Source organism: Magnolia sinica, chromosome 18, assembly GCF_029962835.1.
Source record: "Magnolia sinica isolate HGM2019 chromosome 18, MsV1, whole genome shotgun sequence".
NCBI lineage: Eukaryota > Viridiplantae > Streptophyta > Magnoliopsida > Magnoliales > Magnoliaceae > Magnolia > Magnolia sinica.
Window position 1 is genome coordinate 45,051,970 of NC_080590.1, and position 25,411 is coordinate 45,077,380.

Genomic DNA, 25,411 nt, shown 5'->3' on the forward strand with positions numbered 1-25,411 from the left:
CGTGGCACGTACGATCATTATATAGGACTGATCATCTAGTTTTCTTCTACGGTAGCTGGAAAATAGTTCGAAATAAACATGGATCGGATGATCCTATCCATAGATTTGTGTCCTTCAAACCAACGGTGGAAAACAAAGTAGTCAACGGTCAAACGGTAAATTAAAGATCAGTGATAGATAGTCTAGTCTACTGGGTATCTTTTTCGAACATAAACCGTCCATGACAGGGCCTACAGATGGAGAGCCTCAAATGATGGTTACAGTCCCACGCCACGTGTACGGTGGAGAGACGGCGTTACGATATTCCGATTCTTCCGGCAGCACCCATCATCTTCCCCATGTTTGGTAGTCTTGCCTCACCTGAGAGAGTGGAAGCAGGTTCATTCCAATGCCATCTCTCCCCTCATTGTAGTAGCAGTAATCATTCGACTTCGTTGTGGTTTTTTCCCTTTTTATTGTAGTAGTCGTCATCTGACTTCCTTTTAGTTGTTTACCCCTTGTTCTAGTAATGGTAGTCATTTGACTTCGCTGCGGTTGTTTACCCCTTGGTTGTAGTAGAGGTCATCTGACTTCGTTGTGGCCGGTTTCCCCTTGTGCTAGTGGTAGTCATCAAACTTCGTTGTGGTTGTTGTTAGTTGTTACAAAGACCTAGAGAGAGAGAGAGAGAGAGAGAGAGAGAGAGAGAGAGAGAGAGAGAGAGAGAGAGAGAGAGAGATGGGAGATCGACAAGAGGCGGCAGAAGAAGAGATGGGGGAGGCGGTGGAGGAGGAGAGGCTGGGTTCGAGCCTGACCATGGAGAAAGTGGCTGCAGCCAAGCAGTTCATCGAGAATCACTACAGAGCCCAGATGAAGAACATCCAGGAGCGGAAGGAACGGTACGCATCGCTAAACACCGTTCTTTACATTTCTTCTAACAGCTTCAGCTTCCACTCTACCTGCAAACCTATCGATCCGGCTCTGCAAACATTTGTTATTGTTGTTTTTACTTGTTACGCATGGTTTGCTGAAAATCTGGACAGATCATATGGAGCATGTCATCCCCTTCATCATAGATTGGATGTGGTTATGTACTATGAAGGATTTATGTTATAGGTGGGTTTTTTTGATTCGGATGGGTGGGGCCCATGGTTCGGTAATCTAGAGCGCTAGTATTTTGCACTCACCCTGGATGGACCATGCCCCCAAAATTTCCTGGACAAGACAATCATGACCTTTCAATTTGTGACATACAAATAGACGGTTGAGAAGAGATACAACAACGGTCTGCATTCCACTGGAAAAGTCCCAATATTGCTGGTGAGGGGCTTCCAATGTGGGAGATTTTAGGAGCATGGTCCATCCACAGTAAGACGTAAGAGAACATTGGTTTTCACTGCTGAACAATGGGGCAGCCCGTGGCTTTCAGTAATGCTAGGGAACAGTCTTCTTGGCATTGCTATGGATGGATCATGCCCGAAAATCTGGATTATAGGACAATTACAACCGTTCAGTTTGGGCTTACATGAGGATTACAAAAGCAGTCCACATTCAACTGAGAAAAAGTCTCAACATTGCTGGCTAGGATCTTCCAATATTGGAGATTTAAGGGGATGGTCCATCCATGTTGGGAATGGTCCATCCATGGTGGGAATGGTCTGGACTGCCGAACCATGGGGCCCACTTGTCAGAACTGAAAAACCTGCACAGATCAAGGATTTAAATAGCAGTTTTGGGGTGCAGCTCGCCTGGGGATGCAAACCAGTATGACTTGCTTCGAATCATCATTTCGATCCTGTATTGGTTGTTTTTCATGTTTCAGTCCTGTATCAGTCTGGTGGCTTGTTTTGTTGCTGACTGAACCAAAGTTTAAAGTATCATATGAAATTGTATTGCCCACTGCGCATTGGTATTGTCCATGAATGATGTGGCTGTATCGGCCTGTGTCGGCCCGAAACAGCCCAATACATGGCGATACAGGGCCGTTTCGGTGGCAAACGATACGATACCTGATGTACTGATTTTAAACCATTGGCTGAACCTGATACAACTCGGATGAGACCAAGTCATATCAGATGATACTTCAACCCATGGCGCGTATGGTGCAAAAGCTCGGATTGCAGATCATATCATTACTCATATACTAGCATAGCAAGAATTCTGTCAATCTATGCAATGTTTCAGCCATGTATCAGTTAAAAAGGACATGGACAAGCCAATGGACCTTTTACATTGTTAAGATGGATGCTCCTAGACTTCACGATTAGGATGGATATAAGACCCATTAACTGTAATTGCCTCAATCTCAGAAGAATCCAATTGGTAATGTGATATGGGAAGGGAATTATAGTCCTTGACTTTGTTCTCGGTCATGGTATCTGTGAAATTCCTTTCAGTTTTGCCTCATATGCACAAGGTTTGAATGCTTTATAACTAGCAACAGGGATGGACATGTGGGTATAGCATGGGTATGGTTCAGCTAGAAGTAGGATATGCAATCAGTGCTGTGTACAACCAGTTGGATCAATATGGGATCATTTTCCTATCAGGATCTATTTATGCACGTGCAGATGTGTTTTTGGCCAAATTTCCTTAAGAACCGAGTGACCTTCAGGGAATTTGACTGAACAGAATGTAGAGCTACCATGCATCCATGGGAGCACTGAGAAGGTGCTATACCTTTATCATTGAATGATACTAATGCGAGATGGATCTTTGGATCTAGAGGAATATTCAGGTAAGATTATCTAGGTGCTAGTATTTTGGTCTCTCGTTCTTGTCTGTGGATACGCTTGCCTTTCATGGTTGGGTAATGAATACTTTCCAATTGTTGGGATATGGCCCGTTTGAGGAATAACATGCTTGGATGGTGTAATAATACAAGGAGGACAATTTGTAATGGCAACGCCTATATAAATAAACATGATTAGTTGGTCTATTGATGTATGTTGTTTGCAAATGACAGTTTGATGGACAGGATGGGGGAGTGCATAAACAGAAAGCTAGAACTTTTTCGGGATTCTTTAGAATCTAAATATATGGAATGCAATTTTAGTAACAACAGAAGTGGACATGAGGAATTAGTTAAGATTGTTGACCAAGAAGTACCCCAAAATGACCATTTTCGATATCTTGGGTCTATAGTTCATGAGATCGGCAAAATTGAGAAGGATGTTGCTCATAGAATTCAAGTTGTGTGGAAGAAGTGGAGGTGTGCATCTAGAGTTTTATGTGATTGTTGCGTACCAATGAAATTGAAGGAAATCAAATTATATACGATAGATATAAGACCGGCCATGCTTTATTAGACAGAATGTTGGACAATTAAGGATTGCATGTTCATAAGATGATAGTAGCTGAAATGAGGATATGGAGATGGATGAGTGGCAAGATTAGGACGGATATAATTAGAAATGAATGCATTTGAGGGAACTTAGGAGAAGCACCAATGGTTAATAAGATGAGGGAAATTAGACTTTGATGGTTTAGTCATGTGCCACCAAGACCAATTACTGTGACTATTAGGACTTAGAGTGAGTTTGTTTAGGTTGAAGGCTCTAAAAGAGCACAGGGAAGGCCTAAAAGGATGTGGGTGGATATGGTAAGAAAAGACTTCATGACATATCGTTTAGTTGAGCATACAGTCTTTGCTAGAGTAGAATGGTAGAATAGGATTTGTATAGCTGACCCCAATTAGTTTTGATAAGGCTTAGATGATGATGATGATGATGAGTTGGACTGTTGGTAGTTGGTACACAATGTATAGGTGTGTTTCTCTTCTGGTGCTCATGCATTGCATTAGCAAAGCTATCCAATATTTCAAGAGTTATTTTTTTTCCTGGGAATATAAGAAAATTTGTTAATCCCAAAGGGCCAATAGCCCAAAAATTATGGAAGGCCAAAAGGCAAAGGAGAACCCACAGCCCGAGGCAGGGAAGCAGAAAAAGAAAAGAAGGAAAGCGCACATCCCGGGCCAAGGAAAAAGAGAGTCCACACCCTGGGCCAAGGATCGGAGGAAGAGCCCACACCTAAGGCTAGGGAAGAGAAAAAGAAAAAGAAAAAAAAACATTGAAAAGCCTCTAATGGGCCAGAGACAAAAGATCCCCACAACTAGCAAAGGGCAGCATAGGAAGACGAGAAACGAGCTTTGCAAAACAAACGACATGAGGGATTCGGCTAAAGGGAATGCCAGATAGCTTAGCTATAAGAAGATCGGTGCTGCTTAGAGATGATACGGGTTCGCCTGCCAAAGAGGATTTAAGGAACTATTTCTTTGAGGCTTCCTTATGTGGTAAAGAATGTCAACAATGATGAAATAAGCTATAAGAAACTTAAGGAAACTTACATTGCAAGTTGGGACTTGGGAGAGTAACAATAGTTTTATTTTTATTTTATTTTATTTTTTCGGTAGGTAGATTATAAGTTCATTATTTTAAAGAAAGAGTATAGAAATAGTTGGCAACTAGGGCAGAAGTCAAGAAAAAGTGAAGTTGGAGTCTAGCTCATGGAGGAAAGTGCCAAAAGCCTATATACAATGTAGTCACATGTTTGGGATATGTGTGTGTGTGTGTGTGTGTATATATATATATATATAGAGAGAGAGAGAGAGAGAGAGAGAGAGAGAGAGAGAGAGAGAGAGAGAGAGAGAGAGATGATCAACTGTGCACTAGTGCGCAGCTAGCTTCATGTGCACCGCAATGTCAGCCGTTGGATCTAGTAGACGGTTGAGATTAATATGAGTTTGTGGGCGTGCCTCAACCCTCTCAGTAGGACTCGCGCTCTCCCCCAATCCCATTACCAGATTTCCTGGTATATCTCTCTGGCTTCCCGTCATGTGCACTTCGAGCAGAGAGAAACTCTTTCCCATTCACATCACTGGCTCTCACTCGCACACCCCCTCATTCGAATACCTCTCAATCTGTCTCAAGCTTTCTCTCTCCTTCTAGTGCACCTCTATCTCTCTCATTCTCATCCCTCTCATTCTCTCTCCCTCATTCCAGCTCACCTGCCCCATCTCTCTCATTAGCCTCTCTCTCTCTCTCTCTCTCTCTCTAGCAGATCTCCACCATGTCTTCTCTCTCTCATGTCATCTTTGTACTCGGACCCCTCCATCGCAGCAACCATGAAGCTCCCACCCGAAGGAAACATGCACCATTATCCCTCAATGGCGGAAACCCTAATCCGATTATATAATCCCCAATCTCAGATTTGTAATTCCAAGGTTAGGTTTTTATTTATTTTAATTATTTGGGATTTCTTATTCTTAAATCTGGAAAAAAAAAATATTATTCCGTTTGGTTAATTTCAAGGAAGTAGGGGGGATTCCAAGAGTTTTCTTTATTTGAGATTCCTAAATTTTTAATGAAAAAGAAGAAGAAGGAAGAAGAAGAAAACTGGAATGAGATTAGCGATTAACGGATATGATTAAAGTTTAACAAGTAGGGATTATTCCATAATCTGACTAGGGTTGCTTAATTCCAACGAATCATAGATCTTAATTTGAAAGGAAAAAAAAATGAAATGTGGATGGGCATAGACCAATTGAGACGACTCCCTGGAGCCAGCCCCCTATTAAGCCATCCATACTCTTATTAAACCATCCATACTCGAGATGCTGAAATTAGTTGGGATGGTCATCAACCTATGTAAATGGGCCCTTCATGTGGAACTGTCCATCTTGGAAGACTTTTTTCCCCTTTTTTTTTTAAAAAAAAAATGTTGTTTTTGTTTTTTTTGTGTGTCCAAAAGTTTAGAAAATCGTGAACAAGGGAATGGACTATTGAAGTAGAATATTGCGGGTCATTAGACAGATCTTTTGATTATTTGGTGCGCAGCATCCTATACATATGGACAGCCCGCGTTGCTCAATTTTGCAAAATATATTTTTCGTGCACACTATCTTCATGGTTTGAAAAGATTTTTCACTCATCTTAATGATTTGAAATTAGCATATTGCATCAATGATTCATTGCTTGGATTATTTGTTGGAAGACACCTCAATGCATTATTTGCGGCATTGTGGTGTGAAACAATGAAAATCTTTGGGTAGGAACATCATCCTGAACAGACCACCTTCATCTTTGGAAAGGAACATCATCTACACGGTGGTGGCTTGGATATTGCCGAACCATCTGTCACGGCATATGTGCAATAGCTGATTTGTTGAAACATGGAGTTCGCAAAGCTCTACTTGTTCTTGAACTACCAAAGGATGAGAAGGAGGTTCTGGCTATTGGCGGTGTCATGATTTGATTAGAGAAGGTCCGAATAAAATGAAATGCATGCAGAAAAATTAGTTGAAAAGGAAATGAAATGATTACTCGCTGGCTATTGATGGACACGGGTGCACAACTTAGACACCAAGACCAGGTGCATGGTTCAACCAAGCCCATAAAGCAGGCTGATCAAGCTGTCAAGCAGGCCATGAATCCAGGCGTCTTGCAACCTCATTCTGAGTGAGGGCCTTGATATGCCACATTCCGATAATTTCTAAATATGCCCCAATCTTAATATGATATTTGAACCTTTGATATGCCACATTCTGATATTTTAATAATCTTAACCGTGCATATCTATAATCTCTCATTACCACCACCACCAAAAAATAAAAAATGAAGGATCCTTGAATATGGAAAAGAAAAGAAAAACAAAATGACATATGTAAATGCTTTGCAAGCTCCTTCGTCTTCAATTCCTTCCGTACTGCATATCGTAGAGATGAGTAAACATATGCTCTTCGCTTTCTCTTTCCTGCATATATGAGAAAAACACCATTAGTTGTTAAGGACATGGCCCATCTTTGGTAGATTCTTGCAAATGATAGGTCCATTTGATAGAGTTTCCAGTCATCATCCCATTAACTTAAACATCAAGCAATCATATAATAAATTAATATGGGAATCAAGCATATACCATTAGCTTTGTGTACATGGTTTCTGAAAGCTGCAACCGTATAACAAATTTATCTCTCTTGATTCTTACCTAAGCATAATACGAATCACAATTAAATGTTCTTAACACAACGGATTGCCAAAACGTAAAAATTGATTAGAATTACCAAGTGGTGGTGGCTAAAATAGCTACCATAAGGTGGGAAGAATCTAGAAACTCACTTAGCATTGATTTCTTCAAGCAACTTCTTCCCCAAAACCTGGAGAATAAAATAAGGTCAGACCCATATATTTTATGTTAAAATTCAACAATTTTTATATTTGAAGATATTAATATGTCATCATCGGCTGCTTTTGCTCCCTTTTTTAATATAACATATTGCAATTTCAAAAAACAAATAATGGGATTGTACACATATGAATTAAATAAATGATCATTATACCTTGGTCTTCATGTTCTGCAAGAAAAGTATGATTATCATGTAATGTTGGACAATTTCTTTTGTCATGCTTTTTACCACGCTTGCCACAACCATTGTATCTTCTTTGATCCTTTTTTTTTTTTTTTTTACATACCTTCTTTTTCTCCGGTATCATTCTCTTTCCAATTCCTTTTGTCTTAACAGGCTCAGGATCATAAATTTTTTACTTTTTGGTTTTTAGTTACCTTCCTTGTAGGTTTTCTTGCAATTTCATCACATGGTTCCAACTCTATAGCTTGTACATCTCTTAAAACTTCATACAACATTTCCTTAACCAATCGATACCTATGTTTCGAGGAAGCCCCTTAATTAACAAGTAAACTATAAATGTGAGATAAATCACTATGACGTAGTGAGATAGAATCATCATAATCTGCCGTAATTGCTACCCCGTCATTGTCGTGAACAGAACCCACTTTTGCATGTTGTGTTCATCTCTTCAAAATGTAATACTCTGGCAATAAAGATATACGAGCATGTCCGGACACACACACAGTACATGTCTACATGGTATACCTTTGAACTCAAATTTTAGACAATTACATATTGCACATTTCGTACTTAGTTCATATCTAACCACTTGGTCGTGGTTGTGACCTTCTGAGCTTCCAACTTTAAACACTTTATACACATAAATGTCCTTATCTTCTCTTCTACCTTTTGCAACATAATCCAATCTTTCATATAGCTCTTCTTGAAATTTATAAAATATCCTCCTTGTGTAAGTCTCGCTTATTACTTTCTCCATCTCGCATGGTGTTTTCAACTTCGGTTTACTACTTATCGTTTCATGATCTGCAACAAGCTCATTATGCCGTTGATGCGCATCTGCCCTATTGAACCGAACAATGAATTCCATAAATGAATTACGCTTCGAGACATAGTTACGAAAGAAGGCATTCATACTTTCACTTCACTGATTACTGGACATTCCTGCAAAAAATACATGTCGTACGAAGGCAGGTATCCATTTATGACGGATTGTATATATGGAGTTCAACCATACAGTCTTTTAAATCATTTTCTGCCATCACCTTCTCCCAAGACTCTTCAAAATCTTCAGGTGTCTATGAATTCCATATACATTTATTGGATGGGTGAGTAAAATCTTCATGATGTGCTATGGCTCCTAATTTGTCAGGCACTTTCTGCATTATGTGCCAAATACAATACCAATGGAATGTATTTGGAAATACAATGGAAATAGCTTTCGTCATAGCTCTATAATTATTGCTTTTGGGGTTCCCCTTGCATAACTCTACGCCATGACTCAAATAACCAAATAAATGACTCTGTGGTTTCATCATGTATGAAAACACATCGTGTGATAGACTGGCCATGATGATTTACTCCCGTAAATGGAGCAAATATCAACCCAGATCGATTAGTGTTATATGTAGTGTCGAATACAATAACATCATTGAAATGTTGGTATGATTGATGGACAATTTGATCAGCCCAAAATCAATGCGACAACATGTTCTCTTCGTTGACCTTTACTTCATATTCAAACATTGGATGCAATTATTTCATTTCTTCGAAATGCTCATATAGCATCTGTGCATCATGACCCTTGGATTCCCGCTTCCTATCCCGTTTATAATTTTCAGGTCTCATTCAGTGCATCCTACATTTTCATATCCACCCAATTGTACTTCAAGCACAACCATTGTTTGAGTCATCTTTATGTTGGCAGCATCGAAGTCGTCTTTTACGTTTTTCTTTGACATATCCACCCAATTGTGCTTTAAGCACAACCATTGTTTGAGTTGTCTTTATGTTGGCAGCGTCGAAGTCGTCTTGTAAGTTTTTCTTTGATTTTGTCATTGCACGATGTGAGTTCAATAGATGCCTCTTACGAGGGGTCACAAGATCATGTTTATGCTCTTCGATGAATTTTCTAACTACGTATCTCGAATTTGATTTTAGAAATGCGACAGTCATAAGGGCAGGGCAATTATCTCTTGTATCACCTCCTCCTTTTTATTCCATCACATTTCTTTTGTGCCTTCTCCTATGTCTTTCCCTCTTTCACACCTAAACCTTTTCCAAATCACTTTTCGCTTTTTTTTTTTTTGGAGTTCACTTCACCATCTTATTACTACTGTCTGCCTTAGTATTGCTAAGGTACTTACATGAGCTATTATGAACACTAAAACCCACACATCTTCCATAATAATTATATAATTTGTAAGCTTCCTTCTATGACCGAAATGCGATTTTCCTTACAATTGGCTTTTGAGATTCTTCTACTTCTGGAATCCATACACTTCCAGTTACAGTACCCATGCTCAATTCAGGCGACGTACTAGGATTCTCTCCATCCGTTCTCATTTTCTAATGAGCAGTAACACTTAAACTATGACAATAATAATAATAATAATAATAATAATAATAATAATAATAATAATGAAGCTTAAAAAAAACTTTCTTTGAAAAACGAACATAAAAAGAACCATAGAACACATATCGGTCTAATTATTGCATAAAAAGAAACCATATTTGTAGGATGGCGCGAACCCAAAAATAAATTCCAAAATAGAGTCATTGGGATTGTCTAGCGTTTGATAATGGGCCTCACCAAGAATAAATTCGTAGAATTGGTCTATGGGGGTTGACCATATTGAGAGGATGGTGCGAAAAAAAAAAAAACTCAAAATATGTTCATTTGGGCTGTGTCACCAAGCCTTAAAACCTTCCTCATTACTTTTTAAAAAATAAAAAATAAAATAAAAATTTAAGATTAATAAATCCCTAATTAGATTAAGATTAGGTATTTGTTAATCCCCAGTTCCTTGAAAGCCCAAGGTGGGACCCATCTAAATAGGTTGATAACTTGTCCATGCCCATCCACATGTGGAGCCCATCTTAATTCATTTCAGCATCCCAAATACAGGTGGCTGAATAGAGGTTGGCTACATCGGGTCACCATAAGTTGAGTGGGTCATGACTCATCACATTCTCATTATGGATGGCTGATTATGGACGGTGGAATAGAGGTTGGCTTAGCCGAGTTAACTTGAGTTGGATGAGTCACGACTCATCGCAATCTCGTTCCAGTATCCACATCCTCTTTTTTTTTCCCTCTTTTTTTTTTTTTTTTTTTTTTTTTTTCATATTTAAGAAAATGAAATCCCAAATTAGAAAAACCTAAAATCACTAATTCTTAAAATCCTATTCTATAAGATGAATCTCATCGCCACCATTAACAACCGATGGGGAGAAAGATACCTAGAGGTTTGCTCCGTTAATGTCGATGGTTGTGCAAAAAATCTGGGAGGAGCTCCCACAGCTGCAACAATGGAGAGAGAGAGAGAGAGAGAGAGAGAGAGAGTTTGAATCGAAAGCGGATTGCGTTGGGTGCCACACCACCGACTTCGGAGGTGTGTCGACGTCACCAAATTTTGTGGGACCCACCAAGATGTTGTGATATATCCACACTGTCCAGACATTTAGAAATATCATTTTAAGTCATGGGCCCAAAAATGAGGCAGATCCAAAGCTCAAGTAGACCACACCACAGAAGGTAGTGGGGACAATGATTCTTACTGTTGAAACCTTCTTAGGGCCCACCATGAAGTTTATTTGTCATCCAGCCTCTTCATGAGGCCACACAGACCTGGATGAAGGGAAGAAACAAATATCAAATTGATCCAAAACTTTTATAGCCCCTAAGAAGCTTTCAATGATAGACGTTCAATCCTCATAGCTTTTTGTGGTGTGGTCCACTTGAGCATTGGATCTTCCTCATTTTTTGGGACAATGCCCTAAAATGATCTTGTAAAATGGATGGACGATGTAGATATAATACATTCATCATCAATGTAAGCATGGAACTTAATGACTGCAACACACCATTCACATCACCACGCAATCAGTTTCCGTTTTAGATAGGAGGCCGAAGAGAGATACTAGGAAATCTGGCAATGGGATTGGGGGAGAGCGTGAGTCCGACTGAGATGGTTTTGAGGTACGCCCGCGAAACTTATATAAATCTCAACCATTTGCCAGATCCAATGGCTGATGTTGAGGTGCGCATGAAGCTAGCTGCGCACCAGTGCACAGCTGATCATCTCTCTCTCTCTCTACACACACACACACACACACACACACATACTGAATGCCTTTACTATATTGGAGGATTTGTTCCTTGCTGAAAACTTGAACTGTAAAATCTTAATTTCTCTGCATTATTTGCTTGTGTTTTTCTCTATTTGGATTGCTGAATCCATTGCTTGGATTCATCTCTTTTCTCCGCACCATGTTTTACTATTAGGACAAGTTCCTTCTATGGTTTCCATGATGGATCATGTGAGGCTAGGGGGAAATATTGGAATGAGGTTGCATGCCAATCAGTATACAGTTTACTTACATGACAATTAGATAGGTTTAACATAGAGGACACATTGGAAGTCATCCCACAAAGAATGAGGAGCCTACCATCCATGATGGTGGTTGATGTTTGGCAGATGGTGATGAGGTCTTCAAAGGTTTGGAGGATGTACAATTTTTCAATCAAGTTCAGGATGTTTTGACATGTGCCAGTTAGGAACAAAAGTTCCTATGAATTTTTGTATGTGGAGATTGAGGATTTCATCTTGAAATCTTCCTAGATTGACTTCTTAGGTTGGTAATATCTTTGAATGGAAGGAGATGATGGATCATTGGTAGGTTAAGTCCATCAATGCGAAATTGAAGGGTTTTGTTCCTATTTGGTGAAAATGTTGAGAAGAATTACATGAATGGTTAGGTTGACTACCAATTTGATCTTGGGAAGTCATGGAAGAACTGTACCTTTTTTTTCCCTAGGTCCTACTTGTTATTCATAAATGCTATTTATTTATTTTTTAAAATTTAATATGGCAATACTTATCATTGGGTGGCGTCTAACTCTTATCAAAGTTGCTTTTTCTAATACGCCGGTGTTCTTTATATCACTCTTCAAATGTCCAAAGTCAGTTATGGATATGTTGGAAAAGCTGAGGAGAGATTTCTTATGTAAAGGGTCAGAGGTTAAAAAGTTTCATCTTTTAAGGTGGGAAGATGTTTGCAAGCCGATCAACGAAGGTGGAGCTGGTATAAAGGTGTTGGAATATATCAATAGCGTGCTGCTTGACAAGTGGCTTTGGAGATTTGGTTTTGAAGAAGGAAAGCTTTGAAAATATGGAGTGCAGGATGAAGTGTTGGATTTCTGAAAGACCTCTTCTTTCTCTCTTCCCTTGCTTGGCCTGTGTTGCCTCAAACTAATCTGTTTCTGTTGTTTCCTGATTCTCTAATGTGGGGTTTGGTGCCCTCCTTGTAGGAAGTCTTTTTCGGATTTGGAGCTGGAAGAATTTCTAAGGCTTTTGGAGCTATTGCAGGGAGTTCGTCATTCTCTGGGAGTCAATGACTCAGTCACCTGGTCCTTGAATTGCTCAGGCAAGTTCTCGGTTCACTCGTTGTTCAAGCTCTTCAACCGTCTCCCCTGCCGCCAGGCGCAACTATCCCTCTTTCACTTTGTCTTATGTTACTCCTCCGAAAGTTGCTGCATTTGTTTGGCTTTTAGCTTGTTGGAGAATCCTCACTGTGGAAAATTTGCAAGAAGACGAATGGTGCTCCCTTACATTTGCTTGCTGTGCCTGGAGGATGTGGGAACCATCAATCATCTTTTTGTCCATTGCTCCTTTGCGCATGGGGTGTGGTCATCCATCCTTGCGTGCTTCCACACCTCCTGGGTCATGCTTCTTGCTGTTCGTGATCCGATGTTAGCTTGGCATGGGAGAGGCGTGGGCAAAGACCTCGAAGTTATTTGGCGTCTGTCTTTCATGGCTATTTTTTTGGGCCATTTGGAGAGATGAATAGCCGTTGCTTCCAAAATTCCTCTTCTTCTTGGGTGCCTGCCTCAATTTCTAGAGATGTTCCGGAATGGTTGTCTTGCCTCCCAATCTTGGATCGCAGTGTTCTTTCTCTCTTTCTAGGCTTATGGTTGCCTGGGCCGCTATCTCCTGGGTTCAAGTTGTATAGTTTGCTTAGGCTTTCTCTTCTTCTGTTTTGCTTTGTTTGTTTTCTGTTTTTCTTTTGCCTCTGTTTTGTTTTTCTGTTTCTGTCTCAGTTTGTTTCTTTATGCCTTTGGGGTTCTTTAATAAAGTTTTCTTGAATCTTCAAAAAAAAAATAAAAAAAAATGCTTTTCTGCTCATGAGGGCATACGGCATGATTCCTCATCATCTTTCTGTTGCTTTCTTGTACTTCCTTTGCGGTGGTGCTAATAATTTTTTGTTGCCACTACAAAAACTATGAATTTATAGAAGACAATACTGTCCTTGTTGTACATTACATTATGCCATCATTTAAACATAGCTAGATAGGAAGTCAATTCAATGCCGACATGTTTTCGTTTAGGTTGGTGATAATTTATGGTAATATGGAGTGTTTAGGTTGTTCTAGGTATGTTTGTTTCTGTTGTTCAGCAAGCCCTCTTTCATGCTTGTGCTTTTTCAGTTTGCAGGTTCCCTGGGGTTTTGGGAGTCTTAATGTGGTTGTGAGTGCTGATTCGAATTCTGTGACATGGTATATTGTACTTCGATGGTGAATTCCTTTGGGAGATTGTCACTCACATTTCAATGCTCTGAGTCTGTAGAACTTGTCTAATAGTTTTAAAGAACAAGTCTTGTACAATCACCACATATCAGCTTAGTTTTAGTTACTCCATCCTTTGAAATCAATTTCCCTGTAGTGTAGTTTCATCACTAAACACCTTTTTTGCTCTCAATATATCTGGAGTATTCTTCATCCTTATTTCAGATCTTGTGACAGTGATCACCATTTCCGAATGTCTCTTTGCATCGCATTATGCATGCTTCAATTTCTCTACTTTTCTTTTCCATGATCTTTTTCTACACTCTTGATTTTTCTCCCGTTCATCTGTAATTTTGAGAATTTTCTTCAAGCTAATGAAACATATTGCTAATTACTGTTTTTAGCTTTATATTTTGGTATTGCTCCTGAGTCCTGACACGGTTTAGTTTCATTACAGGCGCTGGGTGCTAGAGAGGAAATTAGCTTCTTCAGATGTTCCTAAGGAGGAAAAAATAAATCTAATCAAGGATTTGGAGAGGAAAGAGACAGAGTTTATGCGACTCAAAAGGCACAAGATTTGTGTTGATGATTTTGATCCTTTAACCATTATTGGAAGAGGTGCTTTTGGAGAGGTTGGGAACATTCATGTTTTGCTAGCATCATTTATTTTCTGTGTCAGTAATGTTTTCTTTAGATGTGTAGTAGAAGGATGTATTGTTGGTGGTGACCTTGAAACCTTAGAAATGGACCACAACGAAAGGGGGCCAGGAAAAAAGAAAAGAAAAAAAGAAACATTACCTGGGCAAAAAAATACCACTCATAACCCTCACAAGATAATGGATTTTGCTGCTACCAGCCTATTGCCTGACTTCTCACAATGGCTAGCTACTTTCTTTTTTTTGGCAAAGAGTTTGCTGCCATGGGCCTTTTGCTTGACCTCTCGTAATGGCTAGCTCCTTTTTTGGTGCCATGCTGACACACGTATGTATACTTGTACACATACCCACACACCCATGCGACCCTCCCATGCATGCATGCAGACATGGACACAGATATGGAAAATTATCATGGCCACACCCAACCAATAAAACCTCCTAAACTCTTTTGTGGGGCCCACATCAAATTCATTCACTAGATGTGCCCCCCGATGAGGGACATACCAAAGGCCATTTTGAAACTTAGGTGGGTCACACCTAGAGGTTTTAGGCATGATTTTTCACTTTTCCCTTTTGTATGGCCCACCCCACTGTCTGATGCACTGATTTTGGACTTGGGTGTGAACTTGAGGTGGAAAATTCAATGAATGGAATGGATGTCATGCAAACATCACAGTGGAGGCCCAAAGAGGTCATCTCCACTGTAACTTACAGTTGTGATCATTTTCCATACAGACATATCTATGTGTGTGCACACGCCTTATCTCAACTAACTAGCGTTAGCTATATGAATCCTGTTCTGCCATTCCACTATCATTGATCATATCCTATGCACATGCACAAAAAATAAAATAAAATAAAATAAAATAAAATAAAATAAAATCAATTGAATGAGGTTTGCTGAGCCCACATTTGTTTTATATAAGAGGCCATCCACACACTACACATGGCATTGTGGCACACGTGTAGTGAGATCATTTCGCCCACCGGATGGGTCCAACCATGTAAATGCCCCTCCTGACCCAAACTTGCCAGAACCTAGCCCAAAGCCAAGGTTTGAAGACCTGATGGGCACCCCACGGGTAGCCAAAACTGATTGGATTTGGATCCGGGACCTGACACCTAGACTTGAAACAGATAGGGTGGTGCAGGAACATGTGATAACCCAACCCTAGATGCATGTATAATCAGGTTAAAGAATATTCAAATAAATACACCAATTAACTAACTGTTTCCAAACAAAGGGATTAAGTAAATCTCAACACAAAGATGAAGTTATTCCGTTAGGATCATGTCCCTGCATAAGATCACGTAAACAGTAAAAGGGAAGGACCTCGGGATATGAGGATATCCCAAATCTAACATAAGTCAGTCCATGAGTAAGCTTGAATCTGATTCTACTGACTAACCATCCATCTTTTCCGTTCAAAGTAGAAAGGGGTATCCAGCGAGAAACGAAAGGGGTGAAAGATGAGAGGTTCAAGATGAAGAAGGTATAGGTCCTTTGTCGTCAAAAGAAAAGGAGGATGATTTTTACCTTCTCCTGCACCTCGAAGATCCTAGAAAGAGGGAAACCCAAAATCGAGGTGGAATCCTCAACATACAAGGGCCAATCCCGAAACCCTAATCTCTTAAATAAAGAGGAAGAAAATAGACGAATTCTTATTCATGCAATAATAACGATAATAGGGTTCCTTACATATGTATATATAAGCTATGGAAAAAGTAAAAGTGCACTAAAGTCCCCGGAAACAAGAAAAATAACAAAAAGACAAAAAATAAAGAAAGTTGCAATAAAGCCTTCGAAACAAAAAAATAACAAAAAATTCCAAAACTAAAACACCCATGTGATAGGGTGTGAAATCCGACCCATGGATCTATGGTCGGGGTGCGGTCATGCCGCTCCTGCACTTGTAGCGCGTCGAAAAGTGGGTCCAATGGACCCGTCGTCCATCCACATCAACTCCTCCTCTCTGGTACTCTGTCGACGACGCCTCCTCGTCTGATACATTCTAAAGGGCGCACTACTGATGTCCGCATCATAGGGCCTCACCCTGACCCCTTAGGTGGTCTGCGTGTGGGTACACCAAGACCTGAAACGGATAGGGCATCACCTTGACCCCTTAAGTGGTCTGAGTGTGGGTACACCAAGACCTGACCAGAACTTGAACTGTTGGCATCCCTACCCATTATCTTCTAATTTTGTGCCACATAATGTGCATAAGGAAGTGTTGTCGTTACAAAATGTGCTTGATTTGAACTAAGCACATGACAATCTAGTTGTGTTTATTGATTCATTCGATGCAATTCAAACATGCTCCATTTAATTAGATGCTCTTTTAGAAAGTAACATTTCTTGGGTGTGTAATCGCCTCTTTTGCTTATTGGATTTCCTGTAGTTCATTTCTCAAGTGATGGGTACATACATCTGGATTTCACTACTTGGTTCCTTCATCTTTAACTCTGGACAATGGTTCGTTGGAGCTATTAGTATTTAGAGCACATGTGAGCACCAATGATATTTTTTCTGATCTCAAACATATAAATATACAATTTCTCATTTAGCCTGTTTGTCCTTCATGACTATTACCTTGGGATTTAGCTTATGGTAACACAAAATGTTGGCCCGTGGCACGCAAAATCCTTAAAAAAATCGGAGTACTCAACTTGGTTACCAATGCAACTCTAGATCGACAATCTCAACGGAATTGAAGGAGCTTTGCTTGCAATGAGAAAAAGGGACAAAAAGGAAGAGGGAAAATGAGGGTTTGGATTGTGATTTGACAACCAAACACCTCTTAAGCGCTCTCAAAGCCAAAGGAGTATCTTTTTAAGCTCTCAAATTCATTACAAAGCCAAAGACTAGTTGCATTGCAGAAATTTCGGCTTATTTATACAATCCCAAGTAACAACCCTAACAACCTTTCACCACCTGACTAATGTTGCATTGTCAAACCCCTAACTAACCCTCTAACAACGAACCAATAACAAAAGGAAATTAAAGAACTACACCCAAACCACTGCCCAAATGAAGTTGCTCAAAACTATCCTGAAGCAGGGTGCACACATCACTTGGGCCAATTATGGGCCGTCCTGTTTTGACACCTCAAGTTCAAATTTTGCATTCGGGTGGGGTCCTTAGTTGTCCTACATAAGATACTAATAAACTTGCATTGGGATAAGAAATCTCCATTGACTTGAACTTTACCTAGGTTTTGGTTTGTATCCTTGCTCTCTATAGAATTTTCAGGGAGTGCTAACTGGTTGTGTATATGTTTATAGAACTTGTTGAATTAGTTCTTCACCTCGATTAATTACTTCAGGTTTAAAGAGCTTCATCCTTTGGGATTAAAGGCTCTTACTTTGATTATGGAAACTTCCTAAGAAGTAGCATCATGGTTGCAAGTAATTCTGCTCTTTAGGTTCACTTACACTTGTGCACGGTTGAATTAGGTTGAGATTCTCGAGACCTATGGTACATCTTGTACCATGTCAACAATCCATGTGTATGTCCATATTCTAACACTAACATTTAACGGGGTTACTTGATTTACATCTCAATACTTTGACAGGAGATTCTCAAGCTCTTGCAGCATTTTGCTTTCTTAAGTAGCTGCAATTTATTAGAAAAGAGAGAAACAAATAATAAGGCATGTGGAAAGAGGATTTGATAACGAGTGACTCTCTTGTGACTCCCTCTTTCCCATTAGAATTGTTGATGCAAAAATCCGGTCGATACTTCCTCACCTCCTGCTACTCGGAATACTTGTGATTTAATGGAAAACAAGGGAAGACATTGGAGGCGCCGGTTAAGGCCGGAGACCTTTCGATGCCTAAGTCAGGTAGTTTCGCAGGAGTAGAAGAATTGAGATATTTTTGTGTGTACCTTTACTCATGGCAGTGGCTGTATTTAACAGTGGTGTATATGGCAATGCCTCTTGGATGGTGATTGCGTATTACGGAAGAGATCTTCCGGATGCGTCATGGTTATCTCCCCAATATCCACGGTGAAGATCTCGGGAAGATCTTATCTCAATATATTCTAAGTATATTTGTATTTCAAGCTGGTAGTCGATATCTGAGGTTGACCTCCGAGGTTGAGGTCTTTAGTTAAAGCCGACCTTCGAGGCCGAGGTGATTTTTTGGCCCTCGGCCAATCCATAACCTTCGGTCAGTCCATTTTTACCCATAACAGTAACCCCTACTTCCGAGCGTTCTTAAGGAGCTCGGGAAGTAAGTTAGTGTGGACTGACACTGTGTGATGCCTTGCGCCGAAGAGGTCGAGAGGTCGGACGGAGTAGAGGTAGTGGGCCGAGCAATCGTAAGATCGATAAGTCTATTGTTCAGTGGTATATCGTATGTCGTGTGTCAATTAGCAGATCGGTCTTGCCGATTAGATGGTCAAAACTTTTTCAGATGAGTTCTATCCTATTCCTTAGGGAAGCACTGCCCTTGTAGAATAGATGAATTAATTGCAATGACCCCTTCATAAAGGGTTAAGTAGTTCATTTATGAGGACTGTTTCCCTTGCACTAAGAGAAATCCACAGTAGATCACGCAATCCGAGTAGCGTTGCCAATTAGTGGTCCGACCTCTTCTTTAAGGGTTGAACAACTGGTGAGAGGATTTTTTTCTCTTGCTCTAAAGGAAGTCCTTAGTAGACCGTGTAGTTCGAATAGTCGAGAAATCATTTAAAAGAATTTTCTTCCCTTAACCTGGGGAAGTTCTTTTATTATAGAAGCCCATAAAGCAATAGAAAACACAATAGTAGAATCATGAGCATGTTTTTCCCATTTAAAAAGGAGGTCGCTCTTCATGATTTGCATGAACAATCACGGAGTTTTTGATTTCGATATCCATCGGTTCTTCATGTTCTCTGTGCTTTTTATTTTATTTTTTCGAAAATTTCCTTCAACCAGCTATCCATTGAGTCTAATTTCGAAGTATTTAGAAGTATTTGATGAAATGATCATCACATGCACCCTAATTTCGAAATTTGAGTGTAGGTGGTCTGATTTAGGAAAAATTGGGAAAATTTGAAAAATTTCCAATTTCTCCCAAATTGCTTGCAATTTTGCACTCCAAACATGAAATCGAGCATGTATGAGAGGGTTGATCTATTGTTTTGTTAAGTCCTTGTCAATTTTCGAAAAACAAAAATCATTTTTAATTAAAAATTATTAAAATATCAATCTTTTTTGAAATTTCTCTTTAACCAACTATTAATTAAGACTAATTTTGAAGTATTTATGATTGTTTGATGAAATGATCATCACATACACTTTAAATGTTATGCATTCAATTTAAATATAGTTGCATTAGTTCAGTTAGATAACACATAGATTAGGACCTTATATGCAAAGGGAACCTATTATGTGCACTCCTTTTTTGAGATGTTATGATTAAAAAGTGTGTATTAAGGTATTTTTTAGCAATCTCTGAAGTTTCATTGAAAAATTCAACCATTTCCCCAATGTTTCCCCATGTTTCCTAAAAAGCGTGATAAATTACTTGATACAAACGATATATCTCATGTGATAATCAATACATATGATGTATCTATATCCCAAGGATGCGATAAATAACATGATACTGATATTTCAAACACCGCACGAGCAAGAGTGAGAACTTGTGTTCCACTAATAAGGAGAATTTTAAGAAAAAGAGTGAGTCCCAAGCGCGCAGACTTTATATAGACTGAAGAACACTGCATAGAACTTGCTTCAATGGCTTTGATAATGCCACTAGGCATTCATCTCGCTGTTGAAGAACCTTCTACATCTTCTAGAATATTCTACTCATATCTAGCCACAAAACTTCCTATAGAGCATTAGACTTCCGGACATCTCTACACATTTCTATGTGAGTCTAGCCTAATGTGGAGCCTTCTACACTTGTTCACTATGAGTCTATTCACATGCAGTTCCAAATGGCCAAGTTCGTTTGGAAACCTCTATGGCCGTGACAAGTCTCTCTGATTGTTTGCGTCGATGTCCTTGTCGCAGTTTCCTCGATGAACCTCTTGATTTGCTCCTTGAATTGCTTGGTCTGTCCCCAATTGGCCTCGCTCTGGGGTGGTCCCCTCCACTCCACTAAATATCTCTATATGCGGGGGTGCCATGCTACTTGATGTGTGAACGATGAACACGTATTTTACCTCCTTGTGGAAGGAAGTCATAATCATCATGGGTAGGCTCAACAATATAGAGGTTTTCCTATACTTTCATGAAGTTTTAAGGGCAGCAGTAGGGGAAACAGGAGTATAAACAGCTTAGTAGCCGGAGGACTGGGAGTGGTGGTCAGAAGGTTTGCAACTGTGTTTTGACCATGGATTTGACCATTTTGGGTACACACATGATAAGGCTTGTATGTAGTGGAAGAGTGTAGAAGGTTTAAGAGTAGGCTAGACAATTCTAGACATGTCTGGAGATCTTTGGAAGACTAATGCTCTTATAAAGTGCTATAGTTACTTATGAGTAGAATAATTTAGAAGGGTTAGAAAATTCTTGGATCGTCAGATGGATGCCATTGATGTAAAAGTTATTTGAAATGTTCTTGGGTCTATATATTAGTAAGCTTCCCTCATTTGTGAATTACACTTCAGAGTCGTAACATTTTTTTCATTTGTATGAGACCACCTGATTTACAGCTTTGTACTGACAACACTCACTCTTGTGTCCTTAAGCATCCTAGCCAAGCTCTAGTGCATGCCATCTGGTTGTGCATGCAAGTGAAGGCTTACTTGAGCGGTGATGGGGGGTTGCATGAGTACGTCACAGTTGAGGGGGATGAGAAATTAGCAAAGTCTATGACAGTTGGTTTTGAGGGTGTCGTGTCTGTGTCAACATGAGCATGTGCCTTGCAGGTCCCATTTCAAACACTCTTTGAACTCATGCTCCTGCTCTCACTTCCTAGGCATCTATCCTCTCTAACTTTTGAAACATAGACTTCATTCCCACACCTGATTCTACTGAGGCTTCCCGCTCTTGCACCCAATCTAGTACCGCTTCCCTTCTTGCTTTGTGAAACTAGGGTTTTGAGTTGGAGTTTGTAAGAGATGTTTGATGCTGCAAACGGAATTTAGGTTTTGTCCTCTTTCTTCAATCTTAAATTTTGTAATGTATAGGTGCATGTGGGGTTTCTTGGGTGCTTATTATTTGTTATGCTACAGGTCAGGTTATGTCGGGAAAAGTCGTCTAGCAATATCTATGCCATGAAAAAATTGAAGAAATCAGAGATGCTTAGCAGGGGCCAGGTGAAATCAAAGTTCCTTGCCTTAGTTCATGAGATTTGCACTCAAAGCTTGTGGTAGAAGTCATTTTCTTCATTGAACCGTTATGCTTGATACTTCACATTTTCCTGTATGATTTGTACTACCATGGTAAGTTGTGATTGGACAGGAAGGACAATTCCTTTATTGGTTACACTCTACTGACAGCTCTCTTTTGGGGGTTGCTTAGTGTTGAATCGCTCGGACAGATGATATAATTTCTGAAATAGCTTTTATTTCTCTCTTCCGTGGTTTTCTTGAAAATAATTTATTCAGCTGTTTACTTCCCTGCATTAGTCTATATTTTTACTGGTTCAATTTCATATCCTGCTATGTAATGTAAAAGTTCAAGCTAAATGTTAGATGATCTACTGTTTAGTTGCTAGATAGGATTCTATTTGAACCTCTGCACTTTTCATTTATCGTTTTTAAAGCTTTGGGTTCATGAATTCACCAACCATTTGTTCATGTCTGAAATTAGTGGCAGAATATGCTATGCTGTCGTCTGAGAAATCACTGCCTGTCATGGTGAAATTATATATTCCAACTATTTGATTGTTTGAATTTCTACAGTTTGCAAGGTTGCTGATGGCATTGATTATGAAAGCAATTTGCAAATGTCATAATGTCCTGTTATTGGGTTTTGGATTCCTTTCTTTTTTGGGAAGTTAGTTTTGTTTAGATTCCTTTTCGGGCGATGGATTTAAATAGTTAATGCACAATAGATTCATCAATCTATTGTATGTAGCATCACACAACACTAGCCTTTTGGGAGATATTTGGTAGCCAATACTGCTTGCAGTTTGCTAAACCTCCAATATGCAGTTGAAGTCTCTATCTGATTTCAATTGATATCTTCATGAAGATCCTCATGGTGCAAAGCAAACTAGGTTATATGCTGTGCATTCAACCCTCAGAGTAGCTAACTTTACAGGCAATTATAAACTTTCAAAACCTGGCCTTATTGTTATATGCTTGAGGCCATCTAAACTTAGGATGTTTGGTTTTCCTCTCTAAGCATTAGGCAAAATATTTTGGAACTAGTAAAGATAAGGTTGCATTTGGCTGCACCTAATTTCACTAAGTTTTGCTTTCATGAATTTTTTTTTGTCTACTCTTCGAGTATCACTGTTTGGTTGCCCAAAAACATTTTGTTTTTCTTCCAAATTGGATCGATTTTGTGAAGTTAAAAACTTTCAATCAGAATCAAAAGTTTAGTTTGTGATTTTTTATTTTCCGAAGCTCATGCATATAGTGCCTCTTTTGTTTAAATGAATTTGAATTATTCATTTTATTGACCAACGATTCTGTTAGACCTTAGTTTTCTCTGATCAAAGTGATTCTTGAGCATCGAGAGATGCATATTCCAAGGCGGTACTATGACAAATGGTCTAGACTGACAGGTCGCTGGGCATTCCTTGCTTGTTGGATACTCTTATCCATTCCTTTCTTCTAATTAATAAACTTGCTTTTTATTTATGAAGATAAAAAGATACTCTTCAAAAAAAAATTATGAAGATAAAAAGATGAATGCTATAGACCAACAATCAGAACCTCTGCACTGTAACCAATTCTGATTAATTATTTCACTTGGCGATAATCAAATGGTTAAAAACATCTTTAGAAAATGATAGTTGAGAGGCATGGTGCAATAAAAAGTAAGGACCATATGATGGATGATACAATTGATAATTAAACCCTTTTTTGCCTACAAACATCTAGGCTATCCACTTTCTTGGCTATCAATCTGGTGGTTAAGATGCCCCTCTCCAAGTGATTATTGCAAGACATTCAATCAAAAGTGGGATCCGCATGAAGGGCGATCCAGATCAATCTTTAATACCACTTTCCTACAATTTCTCTGGGACACCCACTTTCCTGGCTATTGTCGGATGGTGAGGATGATCCGATCAAAGTGACCATCACAAAGAACACGCACTAAAAAGTGGGCCCATCAGCCCATGTGATGGAATGTGCATTTTCCTGATCATCTAATTAGAAGTGATGTTGTAGTTGCAAGGCACATGCAGTCAATTGGGACCCAATCAAATTGTTTTTTAAGAAGCACATGCAATTGAAAGTGGCACCCACATGATAGACAATTCATATTGATGATTTGAATCATTTCTCTGTAGTCAATTTGGGTTGTTGGTTTTCATGGATTTTTATCAGATGGTTAGGATGGTCTAATCATAGTTTTCCTTGGTAGGTACATGCAATCAAAAGTGGGACACACATTATGGACGGTACGGATTAATGGTTAGACCCATTTTCCTATAATCAATATGGATGGCCCCTGGCACAGGAATATCTATGTGCTGGGGTCACAGGCAATCTGCTTCTGCAAATTGGGTAGCTAGAGACAGTCTTATCATGGGATCTGTGGGGCCCACTGTGATGTATAGGTTTTATCCACGACTTCCATCCATTTCGACAAATAATTTTAGGGCATTAGCTAAAAAATGAGGCAGATTGAAAGCTCAGTGGACCACACCACAAGAAGTAGTGGGGATTGCAAGCTTACTGTTAAAAACTTCTTGGGGGCTCAGAAGTTATGGACAGGCTGAAATTTACGTTTTCCCTTCATACAGGTCTATGTGACCATATGAACAGGTTGGATGGCAAAATAAACATCACCATAGGCTTTAGGAAGTTTTCAACGATAGGAATTCAATCTCCACTCTTCCTGTGGTTTGGTCCATTTGAGCCTTCAATCTTCCTCCTCCTTGGGCTCATGCTCTTAAACAATCTGTCAAAATGGATGGACAGCATGGATAATATATATATTGTGGTGGGCCCCACAGATCCCCTGACAAGAATGTCCGTCTCTTGCTAGGCCTGGGGCTAATAACCAATCCGCACCCCACTGTGGAACAACGATGCGGATGGGACCCTGACAGTGGGGCCATCCCTGATGTATGCATCATATATCCACACAGTCCATCCAGTTTTCTAGCTTATTTTAGGGCATAATCCCAAAGATTAAGTGGGTACAAATCTCAGGTGTACCACACCCCAGGGAAACGGTGATGATTAAACACCCACCATTTAAAACTTCCTAGGGTCCACTGTAATATTTATTTACCATCTAACTTGTTGACAAGGTCACACATACCTAGAGATGATTTTTTACGCAAGGTCATCAAGTCGTAAATATTTGTAAGTGGGACCGTAGAGATGAATAATCTAATATCATGCTTGCGTCAGACGTCATGGTCCACCAATCGAAGGATTGTGATTATTCTATCAAGAAGAGTATATCACACGGTCCATTAATTGATGGGTCATGTTTGAGAGATGTATGTGGATGGGGCATAGGGGTGCCAAATTTGGTAGCAAGGCAATAACATGATTTGTCTCAGGTCCTCTAAAAGATGGAAATTGAGACAATAGGGGCAAATATGACAATTTGCTAAATTTTAGACATTTATGGTTTGTTTTTACAAAACGGGCTTTTGTGAAAAATGTACTTATTTTTAGATATCAGGACTTTTTTCAGACAAATTACCAAATGAATTTTTCAGTACGTAAATTTAGTAGTTTAAGCTTTCAGTAGCTAAATCAACTTTCATATCTTATTT

The 25,411-nt window shown here is 39.4% G+C and overlaps 2 protein-coding genes across 9 annotated transcripts in view; one reads left to right on the top strand and one right to left on the bottom strand.

Annotated features, from left to right (window-relative positions):
- Window positions 1-244: 244 nt before the first annotated feature.
- The window catches only part of LOC131233980 (uncharacterized), a 69,131-nt gene continuing 43,964 nt past the window's right edge, over window positions 245-25,411 (top strand). For 2 of the 4 annotated variants that reach the window (XM_058230908.1, XM_058230910.1), the window contains exons 1-3: window positions 245-875; window positions 14,362-14,536; window positions 21,732-21,815. In XM_058230908.1, the coding sequence (XP_058086891.1) occupies window positions 715-875; window positions 14,362-14,536; window positions 21,732-21,815 (420 nt within the window). In that variant the 5' untranslated portion in view covers window positions 245-714. Of the gene's footprint in view, window positions 876-12,650; window positions 12,767-14,361; window positions 14,537-21,731; window positions 21,816-25,411 lie in introns of all 4 variants that reach the window. The other 2 variants (XM_058230911.1, XM_058230909.1) reach the window with 2 other exon arrangements.
- The window catches only part of LOC131233982 (uncharacterized), a 96,061-nt gene continuing 76,954 nt past the window's right edge, over window positions 6,305-25,411 (bottom strand). For 3 of the 5 annotated variants that reach the window (XR_009165443.1, XR_009165440.1, XR_009165442.1), the window contains 3 exons: window positions 7,089-7,126; window positions 6,889-6,957; window positions 6,460-6,726 (listed from right to left, as the gene is read on the bottom strand). Coding sequence is in view for 1 of the 5 variants with exons in the window: in XM_058230912.1 (XP_058086895.1) it covers window positions 6,389-6,726; window positions 7,089-7,126 (376 nt within the window). In the remaining 4 variants the exon portion in view is untranslated. Of the gene's footprint in view, window positions 6,727-6,888; window positions 6,958-7,088; window positions 7,127-25,411 lie in introns of all 5 variants that reach the window. The other 2 variants (XM_058230912.1, XR_009165444.1) reach the window with 2 other exon arrangements.